At 41.2% G+C, this 19,451-nt stretch overlaps 1 protein-coding gene across 6 annotated transcripts in view; it reads right to left on the bottom strand.

Annotated features, from left to right (window-relative positions):
* The window catches only part of RREB1 (ras responsive element binding protein 1), a 124,747-nt gene that overhangs the window by 52,265 nt on the left and 53,031 nt on the right, over positions 1-19,451 (bottom strand). For all 6 annotated transcript variants that reach the window (XM_032685590.1, XM_032685608.1, XM_032685617.1 and 3 more), the window contains 4 exons: positions 15,717-15,836; positions 14,174-14,376; positions 9,557-9,646; positions 8,043-8,206 (listed from right to left, as the gene is read on the bottom strand). In XM_032685590.1, the coding sequence (XP_032541481.1) occupies positions 8,043-8,206; positions 9,557-9,646; positions 14,174-14,376; positions 15,717-15,836 (577 nt within the window). The remainder of the gene's footprint in view (positions 1-8,042; positions 8,207-9,556; positions 9,647-14,173; positions 14,377-15,716; positions 15,837-19,451) is intronic.

Raw genomic sequence — 19,451 nt, 5'->3', positions numbered from 1 at the left:
GAAAAGGTAAAGCTGGAAGACATACATTAAAGGTGTAACGGCAGCAACCACAAGTGCAGTTTGTGATAGACTTTTTCCTCATTCTCGTGGGTACTTGGCCCAAGAATCTTTCCAGACAACAGGAGGAACAGAGGGAATACACGTTCATCAGAGAAGCACTGCAAGTATTTCTGATGTGCATGCACAACAGGCTGAACAAAGATTACCTTAACATATAAACTTTCTCAGCAAACTTTCTCACCACCAGCATTTTCTACACAGAATCACCCAACTGAAGTACAGGCTATAAGAAAAACCACCAATCAAAATGCGAACTAAACAACATGTTACTTTTTAACCTTGAGAACTGACATCTCCACAACAATCATGTTAATGTCAGGTTTATGGCAGAGGAATAAAAGCACCTCAACTCCTCACAAAGATCGCCTGGATTTTCTAGTGCTTGCTAAGTTAAGGCTTGTATTTATTTTGTAGCTCGTCAAGGTGAGAAGGGGAGGAAACATCCTTGAGAATACTAGACCTTCAGAGGAGGTGATATTCCTGAAAGGGTACTTATGTAGAAAGATCAAGGTTTTGCACTGCCATGTGCTCTGTGGCAAGAGTCTAATCTGTCAAGGGGGTTCTGCTTATTTGAGCTGTAACATGGGTAACAAAGCAGCACTAAGCTACTCTCAATACACTCTGTTATACGGAGATTTATGTTATTGCCCGTGAGGAGGGTGGTATTACTCTGCCACGTCAGACCACCTTCCCCTCGACACAAATCACACCAGAAACCTAAACTCCTTGAGAGAAAAGTGTTCCCTTTCTTTGCCTGCAGAAAACAAAAACGTAAGAATCCACAACCTTACAGTGCCCAAGATCAGGCTTTGCTATTGCTTAAAGGCAACACACACAAAATCTAGGACTGAAAAGTACACTGAAGTCTTTCTTATGTTTAGGTAGTGAGGAGCTCTGGAGATGCAAGTATAATGTTCCTCATTGTGTACGCTTCAGTTCTCAAGAACAATGGAGCTAATTAAGGTCTGCATATAAATCTTAACTCTGCACTTCCTTGCTTCGCTTGATTCTAATCAGATCTCAGCATTTGTGTTTTTGTGTTAACTTCCTTTGCTGTTCTTTAATGATAACTGAAGGGGGATACTGTCCAAGACTACAAGCAGCATGTAAAATATCCAAAATCATGGCATCTCCTTTTGGCTCTGAGAGCCCAGAGGTACTGTGGCACAAGAGCTCATCCACAGTCTTTTACCACTGAAGATATCAATGGAGGGATTTTTTTGGAGCGTCCTATTCATGAGTCATGTGAATTAAATAGAAGTTTATATTAAGTCTTTACAAAAGATGACCAATCTGCTCAGCAACTGTGAGGAAGACACAGGCTTCTCCCTGGGGACCATTAAAAATTCCTTCCTTTCTTTATTTTTTAGTTCTTTCTAATTTAATCTTCTTCAAATCATGGGAATCCCAGCAGAATACCAAACATTTACTCTGGATAGTATCTGCTGACAGGAGAGAGACCAAAAAGCTTCCCTCCACCTGTTTCCCCAACCTTACTTACAAAATGTATTAGCAAAAAATGGAACAAACATTTTTTAATTGCAAAGAAAACCAAACAGCTATCATATATCACCTGCATCCTACAACTACAGTCATCAATTACTAGAAGCAGAAATTACTCCTTTGTGTTCGTTATCCCTGCTCAAGAATTAGGGCACTTGCATTTGCTGAAGCTTATCTTTCACTAGCATGCTGACAGTGGTTAAATCATCCCCCACATATAAAGAATGCTTTAAAAGCCTGTAATACAGCCTGCTTCTTAATATTTCAGAGGACTGCCTACCAATTGGTACATTGAAATAAAAGCTCCTTAGGAGATGACCAGAGACATTTCTATTGTGCAAGACAATAAGGGACAGCCTTTTCACACATGTGAAGTGTCAGTCACTTTCAGCATGGAGAGTTCCTTGGGTATTTGTTTTTAGCTTCAAGATCTTGCATGTAGGTTTTAAAAGCTACGCCAGATTTCCACCTGGCCATCTTCACAAACCACCGGAAAACAAACCATGTTGTAATAAGGCAGTTCCTCTCCTCTTCTGGTAAAATGAGAGAGGTCATCACCCCATTTGGCTATGCTCTGCCTTCCAAAACTCCCATCTAAAGCAAATGCCAGCCTCCATGTGCTACACTGCAGAGATCCTATTTGTACTTATAGGCTGGGCATTGTTACTGCACTGCACCCTACAAAGCACACACAACATACTGGAAGCAGGCCAATGCCATAAATAACATGGGAGCGATTCACAGGTGAAATGTAGGGAGAGGATGGATTCAGCCAGCTCTTGAGGACACTCTGCCTACTGGATATCTGCAAAGTCACAGGGGGGCTGCGCACATGCCTGCCCTTGAAACACAGGCCCATGTTAAAGCAAGCAGGGAAACCACTAAAGCTTACGCATTTCAATGTCTAAGCCTTTATCAGGATCCAACACTCATCTTCTGACCAGCACATTACAATCTTCCACATGCGTACACTCTTTGTTTGCCAGCAAAGATGGCAGGTTAAAACATCAAAATTCACAGGTTACCCCCAGCATGGGCATTTTCTATCTTTCCCAAGAAACTCAGCAACATACACACAACACACAAAAAGTGTTGTTTAAAAAAGATTTAACTCAAACATCAGAATAGTACCATACCTTGATTTAAAAAACCAGCCGTTTGTCTCTCCATAGTGAATTAAAAAGAGAAGTTTGGGAAAATTATCTAGTACTGAAAATAAGATTGAGAATGAAAGTGCCTTCTTAATTAAAAGAAGAAATACCTTCTTTGATAGGACCCTTTTTAAGCATGCTTCAAAGCATAGCTTCTGCGATCCAGATCTTCCAATTTGAGTTTCAAAGACTTCTGCATGTGGTTGTTGCATGTGGTGTTTCGCATGTGCCAAAAAAAAAAAAAATTTCCCAAACTCTGAGACGGTACATAAACAGCCTACAAGTACCTAAGCAGGATGTAAATAAAAAGCCATTTTGAATAATTTTGTTAGGTATGGTCAAGGAATGGAAAAAGAGAAAGAAGGCAGATACTTGTGATGCTTTGGTTTCATGTGAAACACTTCAGTTAGTTTGCATTACTGCATTTATATGGACGGCCTGGAGAAAACCAGCCATGGACACTGCAGCTTCATTTACCAAACTGGGGAAGCTGTGGCTGAAACACATATATTATCCCTTTACTCTTTTCAGACTTACCACAGAGCCTTTAATAGCTTCCCACTGGAAACTGGCAGGAAGATCATTTCTCGCCTCCTTTTCAGCATTTATATCCTATTAACATTTTCAAGTTGCATGGAGAGCATGTCTTTAGCAGGGAGAAAAATGTGACTTTAAAGTGATAGGCACAGACCATCCTAAGTCACAGAAATGGAAAAGGAACTGCTGGCAAAGTCTCCTCCCCCAAAGGAAACACTTGGAGCAAATGGAGGCATCGCCCTTCCCCCTGAAGCCTCATGCATGTTCTACTGGAATGCAACACAGTAAGTCAAGCAAAGTTTTTTTTCTCTACCTCAAGATCCCTTGCTAGCACTTACAAACCACCACTACAATCCACAGCAGTGGCATAACTCCTCTGTCTGCATTCTGAGGGGATGCAGTGGTGTAGATGGAGTAAGAGACTTGAAACCTCCCATTTGGTGTCAGGGTCTGGATCCAAAAGGGCTCCTCAGGGTTGGGACTATTCTCAGATAAACTCCCTAGGGAGCTACTGTGACAGTACAGATTGAAAACCTTTGGAAAGTCTTTAGTAATTACAATCTATTTGATTGGAGACAGTACATTTGAAATTCCCAACTCTTCCAGAGCTACAGAAAACTCTTTATATATCCCCCACTCCCCTCCCTATCATTTATGCTCCTGATGGAGATATGAGAATATTCAACTTTAACTGACTGTGACCAAGAGAAAGCCACAGGGGCTGTGTCTCTACCATAAAAGTGTGAGGATAAGGCATATCCTAAACTGCAGATTTTCTTATGGACTGATCATTGCAGTGCCATTCCAGTTAGAGGAACTTTGAACTCAAAATTACTATGATCTAACTCCTTCCTTCAAATTCCTAAAAAGCCCCGAGAAAACAACGCCTCCGAGCCCCAAATCAGTTCCTGATGCTAGAAGGCTTGCTACTTCCAAGAAGACTTGCTCTTTCCAATACCGGTCAAAAAGAAATCTTTAAAAAACTCAGCATCATCTCCAGCTCTTCTTCTCCAGAACAATTCTTTATCCTGATACCAGATACCGATGGAGCTCCCCGTTACTGTACCAGATTACAGCAACCCTCCCTAAATAGCAGGAGCAAGACTGATATGGGGGAACAGCTTGATGGCACATCTGGAAGAATGAGAAAAGCTTTTCACTCTGGACATTGAGCACCCTTCAGAGACCTTTGCTATCTCCAAATACAACTGTCCTCATAGAAGGCTCAGGTCACTCCTCAACAGACTGGCAGCCTGTAAGAGAGTTTTCTGAGATGGCCTGGGTTCAGGGTTCCCTGTTGAAAATACTGGCCAAGAGTCACCCTGGTCAGAAAAGGAAGCAGGTTTTTTCTGAATAGTGTTGCACAAGAGAACCTTTCCCTCCACCCCTGTCTGCTGTGCCCATTCAACTTGACTTGTTGACAAGGAGCCAAGGAGCACAACAAAAAGAAACTGCACTTCATGTGAGAGGCTCTGACTCATTTACAAATGAAATGCTGCATGTATTGTGGAAGTCAGGAAGGGCAGCATCAATTTCACAGGTGAAGAGTACATGCAACACCCCAGCACAGCTAGACTAACTCAGAGATGTGCAGAAAACAACACTCTCACTCCACAAAAAGTTTGGCTAACTGCATAAAAGTTTTGCTGTCATCCAAAAGAGCAACAGGTAAGAGTCCTGGAGTTTTTTTTCCTCCCTTAGTAAAATAATTTCAATGGAGATGATGGGCACTTTAGAGTGTAACAACACTGATAATCATTTTCTAACCTGAAAAAGCAACCAAAACTTGTCTCCTTCCCTCCTCCCACTAAGCTGAATGTCTAATGGCCTGGCTGCTCTGAGGTGGAAAAATGGATAAGAAATTTCTTTCTGTGATGGAACAGCAATAAGCACTCCCATGGCACAGTATTTCCCTGGACAAAACCATTCCAATTGAACTTTTTCCCCTAAAAGGTCTTTTAAAAGTCTGGATTTAAAAATAGTATAGACAGCTAAATAAGAGCCAGAACAAGGCAGAGGAGGGGAAAGAGAAGAGAGGATGTACATAGCATGTGCCTACACATTTTTCCCCCATTCAGATACTGGCAGACTAACTTCTCCCTCGCTCCACTCCGGTGAGTTGAACATATTTGGCATAAGTGCAGTAATACTTGAGAGGCTCCTGCATGACCTTCACAAGCTACATTGATTCTTTAGCAGCACATTCAAAAGTTTCTGCTAAACCTACAACTGCTCTCTCTGACCCCACACTGTGCAATGCCTTGGGGATACCACCATGCTGGCTACCAGGGGTACCAGGTTAGAAATCTTTTTTTTCTTATTTTTTTGCTGGTTTGGGCATGTATGTGTCACTACTTAGATACTGCACAAAAATACAGATTGATAAAGGAACTGCACACGAAAGCAGAGGAAAATGGGCTTGAGTTATCTAGCTGGCAAAGAACAGACATGGCACCACTACAAGCAAGGCCTGCGGGAGTTACACACAAGGCAGGACCTGGCAAGCAGGTCCTTTCTCCAGAATCCTGAGGCAGAAACAGTTTTGAATGTGATGTAAGCGGCATTCAGCCACAGCACCGACAGTCCACTGGATGTGACGCTACAGCTAAGTTTGAGATGTCTGCAAAAGAAATTTTCTTCACACCATCTTAAGACTAGAAATACCTGTTTCAGAAGGAGGTACTGGTGGGCAAAATGAACATCTTCCTTGTGTGTCACAGTACCAGATAAAAAATTTAATTTCATTTTGAATTTATCCTCATTTGCCTACTTGCACATTCATGCTTTCAGCAACAAGATTCAGTATTACAGTCTGTTATAGCAACAAGAAAAAGTTATTCGCTGAAAAAAATCCCGATGGCACAGTTTGCCAACCACAACTCTGCTTTAGCAGAACCAGCTTGTTTCAGTGTGCTCAGGATTTTGCTTATCATGGGTCTGGGGTCACTTGTTGCAGTACTCAGTAACAGGTTTCTGCTGCTGCAGTGAAGGCCTACACAGGGAGTTTTACAGAGCAGATGGGAACCTATCAGATGGAAAGAACTTTTAATATGAAGATTTTCCTTGCATGAACTGACGTCCTTCTTAGTGCAGTCAGTAAATACAGCACTCCATCCTGGTAACTTCTAGCAACATCTTGTTAAGAGAAAAATTTAAAACCAAACAATCTTCTCATCAGAAGGTTCTGATCTGTACTTACTTATTTTGGACAAGTCACTGAGCCTGGCAATTCTGGCAAATTTGCTGCAAAAGCACACTAAGAGTTGCTATGTGGAGAAACCCGCAGAAGCAAAGGTGACTACATCTATCTCTCACAGGCCTGGAGTCAAGTTTCAGGGGAAGCCTCCCTTTCCTGCCTCCAGAAGAGGATGAGGAGATGCCCAGTGAGCAAAAAGCCAAACAAACTGCACAAACAGTCCTTCAGCAAGCAGCCCAGACACAAGTGACTGACCACCCCAGGGCTCCACCACTGGAACTCACCCTTTGATACTGACAGTGGCATCAGCTGCAACTCAGCAGCAGCCCTGCCCTTCTCAGAGCACACAGAGTAATGACCTAGTCTGGCAAACACGTGGCTCACACCACCTCTGGTCAGATGAGTCAGATGTGTGATTTATTCAATGCCCAAGGCCAGTTTCTCCTCCCTGTGTTTTTCCCTTCTTATTTTATATCTGTCTTTCCAAACCTCCCCAATTCCACTCAATTGCAAATTAAACAAATACAGAAATACAAAACTTCATTCCCTCCTGTTTCTCCTCTGTTTTCACTACATCTTGAACATGGACAAAATGATACCAGAAAGGGAAAGCTGCAAGCAGCTATTGCTTCCTTTGTGTGACATTATGTTATCTTTTTTATTGTCATCAAAATCATCCCTTTCTTTCTACCTATAGCACACTGCTTGGAAAATGATTGGTAATAATCAAGGAAACAAGATCTCTTTTCTTCCCACACAGAACCAGTCTGTAACCATCACTCTTGCCATTTTGCTTATAAGCTATACTCTTTTTCCCTACTTGTCTTGCAGTTTCTTTGTGGGTTGTAAACTCTTTGATATGGGGACTAAAACTACGTGGGAATCCACAAAGTCTTAATCAGCTCTGAGGTGTTCCACCCATGCAAATAAATGAATGCTGGATGAGAGAGGGGAAGGAACACACATGTGATTTAACATTTTGTTTCCCCAGTTGACAAGCAGACATATTGCTACATCCCTACAAATAAAACTACATGAAATATATTCGGAAACTTGGATTACAGAGAATTTGCCAGATCTATGGTGCAATAAGTTGTTTACAGTGGAAACAACTATTGATGAATGTATTTAAAAACAAGATCAAATATGCCAAAGAGGCATCTTCATGATGGCATGTGGATACCTAAGTACATAACATCAACACCACTACAGATGTTCTAATACAACGACTTTCATCTACGACTCTGAAGCCACAAAATTAGAAGCTCCTATACAGCTTGGCTTTATATATTTGCCCCCAGAGAAAAATCCATTTTTCATAATAATAATAATATTACTACTACTAAAAAAAAAAAAAGCTGTAACAACTCTTGATAATACTTAAAGAGAGCTAGAAAACCTCTCTCCGTTCTAACTTCCTTCCACTACCTAAGCATCCTAGTGTGTACGTGTGTCATGCCATAGTAGGTCCCAGATACTTCACACTGTCTGCCCAGGTAAGTGTCTTTAGTCAGTTTGAAATTCCCTCCAAGGAAACAAACCAGCCACCTATGCTGTAATCCTTTTCAGACTCCTGGAACACGATCAGCACTCACCTGTGCATGTTTCCATTGGTGGTGAAGGACTGTCCACATACTGAACATTTATAAGGCCTTTCACCTGAGTGCACCAGCATGTGGCGATCAAGGGAGCTCGCTGAGCTCAGAGACTTTCCACAGATGCTGCAGGAATGGTCTGTCCCTCCAGTGTCAGTGTTATGCTAGAGAAAGCAATGATTTTTTTTTTCATTGAAAGTCCCTTCTGAAGTGCCAGTAAAATATCATCAAGAACTATAAACATCTCAAAAGCAACTTTAAAGAGCCACTCCATAAAGCACAATACCTTATATTAAGGTGTGCCCTGTAAATATCTCTCCTCCCCAGCCCTCCCCACCTCAACTCCAACACCACCACCCCCGATTTTTAACCCCTTAATGCATGAGCAGAAATAGCTGTTTCATACAGCCTGCAATGCCTGTTCCATGCAGCATTTCTGCTGGATCTGCAGCAAAAGGGGACTCAGCAACAACCCATCAGATAAACGGTACCCTGGGATACTTTAAGCTGTGCAGTGGTTTGGGGTTGTGTGAGTGGTAAGGAAAGGGGATGTAATTATGAACTTCACAGCAGAAGAAAGACACTTAAAAACAAATACTCTTTAAAGGTATTGATTTCAAACTGTGTAGTAAGAAAACAGAAACTGCTTCTGAATGCACATGCAGACTTCTGTGGCCATACGAATGCATTACAGGGTCAAATTAAGGCCATTAGCTACAGTGCTATATATGCACCACTCTTTCTTATTTGCACTCAGAGACTCTAAGATTTCTTCACATATGAAAAAAATCCACCAGAAGAGTAAGAAAAAAAAAATTAAGTAACAGTTACAGTACAGGAAGAAAAACTGAAGTAATAAGTATCTAGTGAACTCACAGTCATCAACCACACCTTAGCATCCAAAGCAGAACCTTCTGTTAGAGAAAAGGCCAAACCTCCTAATTAAGTATGCATATATTTCAGGAGGAGCAAGAACAGGCCTGTAGCTGACAAAAATGTGCATTATCCATTAAAGAAATATATTCTTAATTCTGCCTCCCAAAATTGCTTATATCCTGTGAAGGACTGAGAGACTCTTCTACACTGAGTTGATTTAAAAATTGTGTCTTCCTCCTCCTTAATTTGCATGACCAATAAAAAGATCTGTGCCCAACAGAATAACAAAACAGGACTTATGCCACATGATGGAAGCAGCTTTCCGGATTCTTAGGACACCTTAAGCTACACAGAACAGGACATACATCCTTGTTTGAGCCACTGGGGGAGGGAGGGGGGGACAGAATGCTGGGTAAGAAAGGGAGGACAATTGCCCACTTCAGAGTTAGGTTTGTGGGGTGTGGTTTTTTGAAGAAAATGCAAAGGAAGACTAAAATAGAAGTAAAACAAGTGAATAAAGTTATAATGGAAGCATTTCTGAGTTGCACATGAAATTGTTTTTCACCAGTACAAATTGCACCCTGGCAAACCAGACATTCAATAAAAGTAAGAAATCAAGAGCTGGTAACTCTACATACCTGACGAATGTGCATAGTTAGCTGGTGCTGTGTAGTGCAAATCTTTTCACACAGAGGACAGGTATAGGAAGACTTCTCTTCTTTTGTTTCCTGTGAAAAAAACAGAACAAAACAATCAGAAGAAATATCAATATAAAAGAACTCAAAAGCTGTTACTGCTGGGGGTGGAAAAATATAATCAATCCTAAGTACAAAAGGCCACTGCTAACGGAGTAACTTATCATCTGATAGATTCCTCAAGGAAGTTTCAGAAACTTTCTAAATTTATAATTAGGGGCCATTTCAATTACCACAGAAGTACAGCAGCTGTTTTAACAGCACACGGACACACAGCAGTACCAGTTTAGGACAGGATGAGAAGGCAATTATTGTGACGAGCTCAAAGTGCCAGGAGGAATTTAGGTGAGCAGAAAATAATTCCTGGAACACCACCAGAAAATGTGGGAAAACGTCATCAATCTTCCCAAAAGATTTTTAACAGCCAAGTTGTCAGAACTTCAGATTTTCCACCCCAACTTGTGGCAAAGCACTATCTTGTTGCACTTTTCTAGGGCCTGTATGTTCTGTTCCATGGCTGACTCAGAAGGAAGAGCCGCATTTACTGAATCATCAGCACCATTTCCTTTAGTATCCTGTGTTTCTCCTGGAAGCATCCCATTCAGGCACACTGGCCAGGCCCAACCCTTCTGAAGCTTGCAAGATCTGATGAGATCATACTGAGAAAGAGGTGACAATGCAGGAGTGTACGTGACTCCAAAAGATCACATTATGAACCCGGTTATTCTCCACCCAGGTGAGAATCAGGAGTAACCATGGTCAAACCATGACTACAAACAATGAAGCCGACCAGAGAGCTCAACCTGATTCAAGTATGCCCTTGGGACACTGAGCAAAGGCACCACTCTTTCAGCCAAGGATGAAATGGCACTGTTGCAGGAACCAAAGGTGTTTGCCTGAATTTGTCCACAAGGATGGCTACTGGATGATGTAAAGGGTATTTTCATTGCCTCACTAAGAAGCCTGGGTGTGGCTTCTGCACCAACACCTGTATATTAAAAAGAAAATGGTCTTGCACTGAAAATTAAACCTCAGGTTTTGTCAGAATGATGCAAATCTTCACCAGACAGATCCACTGCTTGTTACCTACACTTCTAATGCCAACAGTACAAAAACCATCTCTGAATGACCAATAGGAAAATATCATATTTATGCCAAAATGACATTTCCTAATGAAGTTCTTTGCTGGATATTTTAAGTATCATTAGTAAAAGCATGAAAACAAGCAAAAAGAAAAACTCATCCTCAGTAACTCTTCAGCTGGGAGGAAGTTGGTAGGTATGATTGTGTCTATGCATTTCCTCTCTCCATGCAATTCTCTTCCCTCAATGCCATCCCAAAGGTCATCAACTCAGAAGGTTGTCAGATGCAAGCATTCATGAAGAACATTGAGAATGACTAACACAAGTCTCTGTGACAAGTTCTTTGGCATGTTAGGAGGGAAGATGCTGACACAGTGTTAGACAAAGTTCTTTTTATGTCTCAATAAAGCAGTATCACCTCCTACAAGATTTGGGGAACCACTCCAGAGAGCTCCCTTTTATAATATTACACTGTGTTTTCAAACACAGGGTCATGATGATTTTCTATTAACTTCAGTGACCTGTGGACATGGATGAAGAGCTGTTTTCCCACTTTGTCCAAAGTAAACAAAATTTGTGACTTCACTTCTAAAAGGATTGGGACTGCAACAATTAGGTTCTCCCACTCCTCTCTGCTCTTTTGCTTGTACACGTTTTTCTAACCTTATTTCAAGGCTCTACATCCCTATGTAGGCCACACATATAGGCCAAGGCCTAACGTGCTAGCACTTGCAAAACATTAGAAAGAAAGCAAAAAAAGGCTGCCACTATGAAGTCTGAACACCCAAAGAAAATTGAAGTGCATTATCCCAGTGCCCCTCCCCCATTTTTATATACAAACACGTAATTCACAAATATTCATTCCATCCTACTTCAGCAACCTGTCCATGGAGTAATGTTCAGCTCCAAATAAACTGCAACTGTGTTAAAGCTGGCTCAGGACAGAGAACAAGCACACTGTGCCGTAAGGAAAATCCCTGCAGCTGTGCTGACAGTTTAGATGGTGTTTAATCCCCAGGGTATTTCTGTGAAATTATCAACCCACTACTGTTTTTTGTCCCCCTCCTCTTTAAATGAGTGCTGCAGTTCTACATGATGCACTTGATTGTTTCAAAGTCTGTTTAAGCTTTCCAGACTGCCTTCTCTTTGAATCAGCAAATTAACAGAAGATAGAGTAATTACTGGTTCACCTTGAAGCAAAGATCAGAAACACACTATAGCTCAGCCAGAGCTGATTAGTATTGAATCTGGGGTTTATTATTAACTAAAACCCAAACTTTCTCCAGTGGTCAGACAGGGTACATTCTGCATACCGTAACACAGCTCAAGCAAATCCAGGGTATCTACAAAAGGAATGCTGTTGACTGACCCAATCCAGATCAAAAAACATTAGCATCCCTACTGTAAAAGCACCCTCATTCACAAATTTGAAACATAGCACTCAGCTAGCCCGCCAGAGCTGGTTTTGTGAAAACACAGTTCCTAAACTGACAAATAAAATTAACACCTCATTTGTTAGCTACTCTCTCTTTAGTAAGTCAACCTGGCACAACTGCTCTGCATTCAAGTGAAGGGGAATGCTTTTGCAGTTGTGCATTAGGTCCATTTGTTTTTCTCCAGCTCAAAAAACTACCTCTGTCACAGTTTTTATTTTCTTCAAGAGCAAAGCAAATAAGAAAATGGATGCAGGTTGATTTGAGAACACGTTTATTAGACTATGGGTAGACGACAGCCACGATAAAGTCAGCATTATAAAGAGAACCACAGACTTTGGGACAAAGGTTCAGGGCAGAATGTTTCACTGCCAACTCATGGGAAACAGCAGTCAGACCCAGAAAACTAGCTAACTGTTATTATCCTTGAAGTTATAATAAGGGGAACATTATGAGCAGAATCTGAGATCTAGAACAATTCAGTGTTTTCATTCTGCTATGCTGAAAGTGGAAATTCGCTGTATTAGAGGTTGCTAACCAGATTGATACCTGCTTAATATCTCACATCTCACTTGTATTTTCTCAGTAATGTAGCCATTTGCCACTCTGGCCTTAATGATCCTTCAGCCTAAAAACAAATAGGCTATTTACTATGTTTTCAATCTATTTGTTTATTTTTATGCTGTAAGAATCCCTCTTAATCCTGTCACATTTACTCTCAAGCTTCCTTTGATTCGATGCCCACAGAACTATCAGGTGGAATAAAGGTCACCAACACTAATAAACTTCCCTGAAGCCAAACCACATGGTGTACCGGTGGACAGCTGTGTAATAGCACTGCCACTGAGACTAGTCTGGACTCCAGTGCCTCATTTCACACGATGAAATCAAGGAACCAGGGTAGCCCCTAAGTGAGGACACTGCAAATAAACCTTAAAGCCAAGTGCTAGGCAATATGATCCCACAAACACGGTTGTCTGTATACAGCCCAGACTCTTCATGTAAGAATTTACATTTACAATTAATGGCTTTTAGCTCCTTTCATGCTGAAAATCCAAGACAAGCCATTAGTCTGTCAACTGGGCAGCTATTTGGCAAGCTATTAATAAACTACTATAGGAACATCACATGAGTCATGCCTCTCAACCTTTCTGGTCCCTGTTACATCTTGATTCATTTACAAAGTCTCCATGCTTCACCGTAAGCTCTAAAGTCAAATGGACACAGGGTTTTGGGGTATTTCTTGATATTCTGCAGCACCTTCCTTGGTAGAGCTTGGCCCAGAAGAAGAAAAACATGAATATAAATAACCACAGCTTTAACTGATACAACTCTCTCCTTTCACTTGTTCAGATCAATATTGTTATCAACTGGTGCCATCAACTGGTAAATGGAAAAAAACTGATACAAGCTAAGTATATTTGCTCTGCAAAATTCATATAAAGCATTCTGGAATAGCTCTTCATGGTTTTATTAACAAAGAAGAAAAGGCACCTTACACTACACATGTAAACTGCATATCTTGATGGACGTTTTGTTCTAGCACCACCTTTAACCTTAAATCACTTGTATCTTCCCGAGGGACCTCATGAGGGGTCCCACATGACGGCTGAGCCAAGCCTCCTGGTAGACTGCTCTGCTCTTCTCTGAGGTCATTCTTTTCTCCTAGTTTCATGAATTGAGCTGGTCCCCCAACAGGTTATGCAAATGAAAGAGCCTGGAGAAAGGATACAGTGGGACTGAAACGGCAATTCTTAGGTGACTCTGTTACTGCTAGGGGCATCTGCTAGACCAGCATGACACTGGAGCTCGTGCTCAATTTTTTATGTGTGAATCCAAGCAAGTGGACCCCTCCGATTACCAGTTTTCTAAGTTATGTTCTAGAGAGACACCAGAAAACATACATAGAGAAACAATGGCAGAGGCAAGAAAGATCAACTGAGGGAAAAAAAGGCAAAACAATCAAAGAAACGTAATTACATCTTATCATTTCCCATGCAGCTGCTTGTCTCCCCTTTGCCCTCCCTGCATTTGGGTTTACACACCTGATTCCTCCTGCCAATTCGATTTGGTGCAGGAGACTTTGAGGGAGATTTGACGTTTTGAGAGTTCCCGCCGTTTTCAGCAATCTTCCCCACATTCATCACTGCTGACATCATGGCGTCAATGGAGGACAAGTCTGCTCCGTCCAAACTGTTTGGTGAACTTGGGGATACCTTGTAGGTGTTTAAGCTTTCCAGCTGCTTCTCTGGAATTACAAACAAAAGCACACATTAGTTCTTAGGCCATCTTGAAAAAAAACCCCAACTCATAGTATTTTCAGCTGTCTGTAACTCACATCACACTCTGCTGAATCATCATAGATCACAGGCATCAGCCCATAATAACTGGAGTTCTTATAACAGGACAAGTTTCTCATATTAGAACACACAAGACAAGGGGTACATTTCTTCTCACAGGACAATCACATTATCTCAATTTTCAACCTTAATTCTCTTTGGAGCTTATAGTGATTTACTTCACACTCTCTTGCTGTAAAATGGTATCATTTGTGGTACCTTGTGATCACCATGAACTAGTAGAGCAGTACTGATGAATGCACGCTCTGGCAAGCACAATCATTCAAGCAAGCACGTGTTTTGAGCAGAACTGCACAATTAAGGCATCAGTAAGAGTGTAGCATAGTTTAAGCCAGCTCTGTATATGGAATGAGATAACTTAGCAAAAATCCAACCAAAACAAAACCCCATATGCCCCCAGTAGCCTCTTTACTGCCACAGCTGGCATCTATGTAATTTTTTTTTTCTCTTTTGGTCTACCAAGCCATACAAGTCATGGAGCATATGTGTTACATCCATGACTAATGTCACAGCTAAAGCTGTTGAGATTCAGACAAGTCCATCACATACTGTATGCAGCATGGATGCTCCTATCTCAGATACCAAATTCAAAACACACCTAAAATCTCATCTCTGCTTTCTCAAAGTACAGATGTGTCAAACACACAGGCAAGGCCTTTCACTTTGCTCTTTAAGAATTTGAAAAGGAAAATGCTTTCAAATTAAACACTCCTTTTCCTAAAAAGAAGTCTCCCAAACAACCGGGAACACCCTGCAAACCTACTGCTCTGTCACCTCTGGTGGAAAGCATAGAATTTTAATGTGTGTTGTGAGAAAGTCACTGTAACAGAAGAGTATGTGAAGGTGAACAAGGAGGAACACGTTTGTCTGTGAACATTTGATCTCTGCATAACACTGTCTTTGGAACATAAGTTTGAGGATTATAAACAGGTGGTTTTTCTGAGGCTAAGTTATGTGGTGCCAAGTTACTGGGAGCCAAGAAAATCTTAGTTTGGAAGCCTGCAGTGGTAGTCAAGTATTTATGCGCCCATGCTTCTGTTCAATCTATTTTATACTTTTCAGATAGATAAAAGTTAGGGATGGAGAAAGAAACATATGCACCAGTGCTTCTGCTCAATGTATCTTATACTCTTCACACAGGTAAGGTGTATGGATGGGTAAGAAATGTTTCCACATTCTTAATCAATGCCCTAATTTACAGAGTCACAGAGCTAGTAGAACCAGTTACCTTCATCTTTATCCCCTGACTGACTGTGGCTCTCTTCTTGGTTGCTGGTCTCCTCACTTAGTGTAGTACGTGTAGTAGCGTCTGGCTCTTCAGCCTCTTCTTCAGCAGCACCCTCTAGCACTACGTGAGGGAGAAGGGAAAAAAAGAAAAGGCATAAGTTTTTCTGGATGCCATTTTAGCAAAATAAGACTACAGCCTTCTAGTTTGAGGGCTCTCCTGACTGGCACATAGACCCAGTGACAGAAGCATGTAAACAGCTCCAGCACAGCCAAGCACCCACTCCAGGCACTGAGCTGGGAGATGCTGTTGCTTCTGCCAGTGGCAAAACCTGGGCAAACAAAGAAAGGAAACCCTTACCAGCTTTGTCCCAGGTATTCAGTCAGCAAAAAAAGGAGGAGGAGGAGAGAGTAAGCTAACATATCATTGACAGTAGTGACATTTGATTAAGAAGTTGGAAGAATAGTCTGCAGCTAGAGAATTTATGTAATTCAATTTCATATGTGCACTGCTCCCCTCTTCTCTTCTTGGGAGATTAACCTTTACTCCAATACATGAATTCACTGTGACCACCAACTTCCTTCTAGCAGTGGTGACGTGACTACTGAGGTTTCTGGGACCATTTTGCACATTTTTCACAGCCACTGCCCAAGGTTTCCACATGAGTTGAAGACATAAGCAACCACTGTATGCACCAACCAAATTCCTCCACATCCCTTTCTGAAACCACAAACTTATCATGCTATCATTGGGGTTTCAGGAAGGATACCTGTTCTGTCTAGAGAATGACAGGGCAGTTAAACATCACTTTTAGAGGTGATGGGGGACGACCAACACATAAGAATCAGATGAGTTCTCTGCCCATAGCATTCATGGCTATAGCCTCTGGAAAAGGTTATTTGTAATATTGAAAACTACTGACACATTTTTAATGGAGAAATACACCTTTTTAACCTTACAAGCAAAATATTTATTTAATTATGAAAGGAAATACTCTGTGGACATTTCATCATCTCAGATTTACAAATCACATCCAGTAGCCTTAATGCAAGTTTTCCTTTTATCAGAGAGCGGAGACAATTGCCTTCAAATCACAGTTAACTCAACAGGGTTTCTTCCTTTAGAAAAAAAGACATTCTCAAGGATGTCATGCAAATCAGTCACACAACACATCTTCAAATACTGTTTGGATATCATTTGAAAACAATAAATCACTACATTATCCCAACTACTAGCATTTTAGAGCGCCCAAGAAGAGAGACAAAAAGAAAGGGCCCACCTCATGTCAAGTAGTTCCTCATTTCATACCATGCCAGACAAAGCAATGGATTTAACCTTCCACATTTAGCTGCCAACCTTCTTAGTAGCAGCACACAGATGATCTGACATAGCAAGCCAGTGCAGTCTAGAGACAAAACCTAGGACCTGACTAAGCCAAGCATTTAAGGCTCAGGATAACATCAACCTCTTAATAAACACTGCTTTCAATTTGCATCTTCAAAAACAGACAAAATATTATTCGGAACAACTCAAGGTGGTTTTTCCCTAATAATTTTTGAACTTTTCTGTTAAGGAAATACTGATGTCCCTCTGACACAGTGATTTCCTGCTCCAAGGTGAGGCCAAGCACCCATTCTTCTGTATTTTCTCCAGTAATTATGGGAGCCATTTATTTGTCTTTGCTTTGTTTGTCCTTAACTGTTGTAACTTTACTGTTATTTTGTTTGTTTTTTAAAAAAAAGTCCATCTCATTCAAGAGCAACACAGTAATTCCTCCCCCTCGCCCCCCTCCCCCCTTTTGTAACCACTTATGTGGTAGCTGACTTAACTTTGAATAGAATAAACATCAGAATTGTTTTTGAGACTGGCCTAAATCTAAAGTTGCTTGCTGTATCTGCTTAGCACCACCAAAAACAAGGATCAGTTTAAATAATTTGGAGAGATTTCTGTTAAAACAAATAAGTGCTTTAGTCCTCAAAAAAAACCCAAACAAACAAAACAACTTTTCCTTCCAAAATACACATATTCATTCCTCTTTCAGTTAATACCTAGGACATTAATGTCACCACTGATACATCCTGGAAAAAAATTTGTTGTGTAACTGCGAAGATTCCCTTGTTTGCCAAGGTAGCTTTCAGATAGCTGAGCAGCTTCCCAGAGAACTAGAGTCAGAATTCCCGGCGTTGCTTTCACCAACACTGAAAATGGGAAATGCTCAGAGAGAGCCTGCAGAAGAGGAAGGTATACATTTACATTAAAAAAACCTATCTACCGGTTTAGGAAAACCTGCCAGCTTGCTCTCTGTTCCTTTTTCAGGAGGAAAACTATGGATTATACTACTACAGCATTTTATAATTTCTATGAACCAATGGTTATTTTTTTATTTCTAAATCTAAATATCTTCCTGCTAAGGCAAACAAACATATGAAGTCACAGATCTTGTTTTTAAAACTGTTTTCTGCACCTTAAAAAAATGTCGAAAGCAGTGTAAATATTGAAACTGAACTGTTGTTGCACATTTTTATTTACTTATGTATTTTCCACTCTCTTGGATGTGGCAAAAATGCACCACCGAAACAAAGATAACTGCATGAGCAGCACACACCAGTTTCAGAAGCATGACTTTCTATTTGCAATAGGATATAGAAACAATAAGAATACTGGGCCAAATCACTCCTTCCTGTGGGAAAACCCATGGCAGAGTGCCTTTAGGCAGGAACATACTGAGAGATTTTGCTTGCAGCCTTGTTTTTTTTTTTGGTTTGGGTTCCCCCCCCCCCTTTAAAAAAATGCATCACTGAGGATGGGGAAGTGTTGGGGTTTTTTTCCACAGCATCTATGAAACTTGGAATCAGATAGGCAGCAACCAGCATGGATACCCTATGTCATACTGACTTTAGGACTGTAAACCTTCACACCACATGTCCCTGCTTGGAGGTTGTGCTTGGAGCCTCCTTCCTCCCTCTCCCCAAAAGCAAACAAAGACCTCCAGGAAAAAGGACAAACAGGAAATAAGCTGGCAAACAGTACAACCTCAGGTTGCATTCAACACTGGACCAAAGCCTCTAGGAAACAGGGAAGTGGCCACAGGCATTCAAGTCATCTTCTACTTTGAAGAAACCCCCCAGTGCCACATTCATCCTCTGTGAAAAGGAGGAAAAGAAGAGAGTGAGCAACTAAGCAAGAGCGCTAACACATGGTAGGGGGGACAGGACCAAACAAAAAATGCAGCAGCCCTCTTTGCACAGCCACACCGAGAGACCGGTCTCTTCTGCGGGAACATGTTCCCTCCACTTGTTGATGTTGCTGAAAACACGAAAATGGGGCAAATTCTACTCCACAGTGAGACTTGAGGGGCCTTTAGTTCCCGCTCTGATGCCCCACACAACCAGCTAATGGGAGAGTCACTGTGAAAGCAGAGCTTAAAAAAAAAAAAAAAAAGAAAAAACTTGTTGCTTCCCATTCAGTCTGTACAGGAAGACACTTGCTAGACCTATTTCCTCCTTTGGGATAAAGTGTGACTCCAATGTATGTTAAAGCTGAGCCCATCAGCAGTTACTCCCCCCCCCCTTCGCTTATGTGTATTTATTTGTATTTGTTTGTTTGTTTGTTTGAAGACCACTCCAAAGAGTTACAGCTGCTTCTCCTTCTGGTGAAGAGCATCACAGATGAAGTGGAAAGAAGAACACAGGCTACAGGAGAAGGAAGAAAAAAGGAGAAGAAATGGTGAGTCTTCAG

Source organism: Chiroxiphia lanceolata, chromosome 1 (assembly GCF_009829145.1).
Source record: "Chiroxiphia lanceolata isolate bChiLan1 chromosome 1, bChiLan1.pri, whole genome shotgun sequence".
Lineage (NCBI taxonomy): Eukaryota > Metazoa > Chordata > Aves > Passeriformes > Pipridae > Chiroxiphia > Chiroxiphia lanceolata.
The sequence above is the reverse complement of the archived record's forward strand: the minus strand, read 5'-3'. Positions and strand labels throughout refer to the sequence as shown.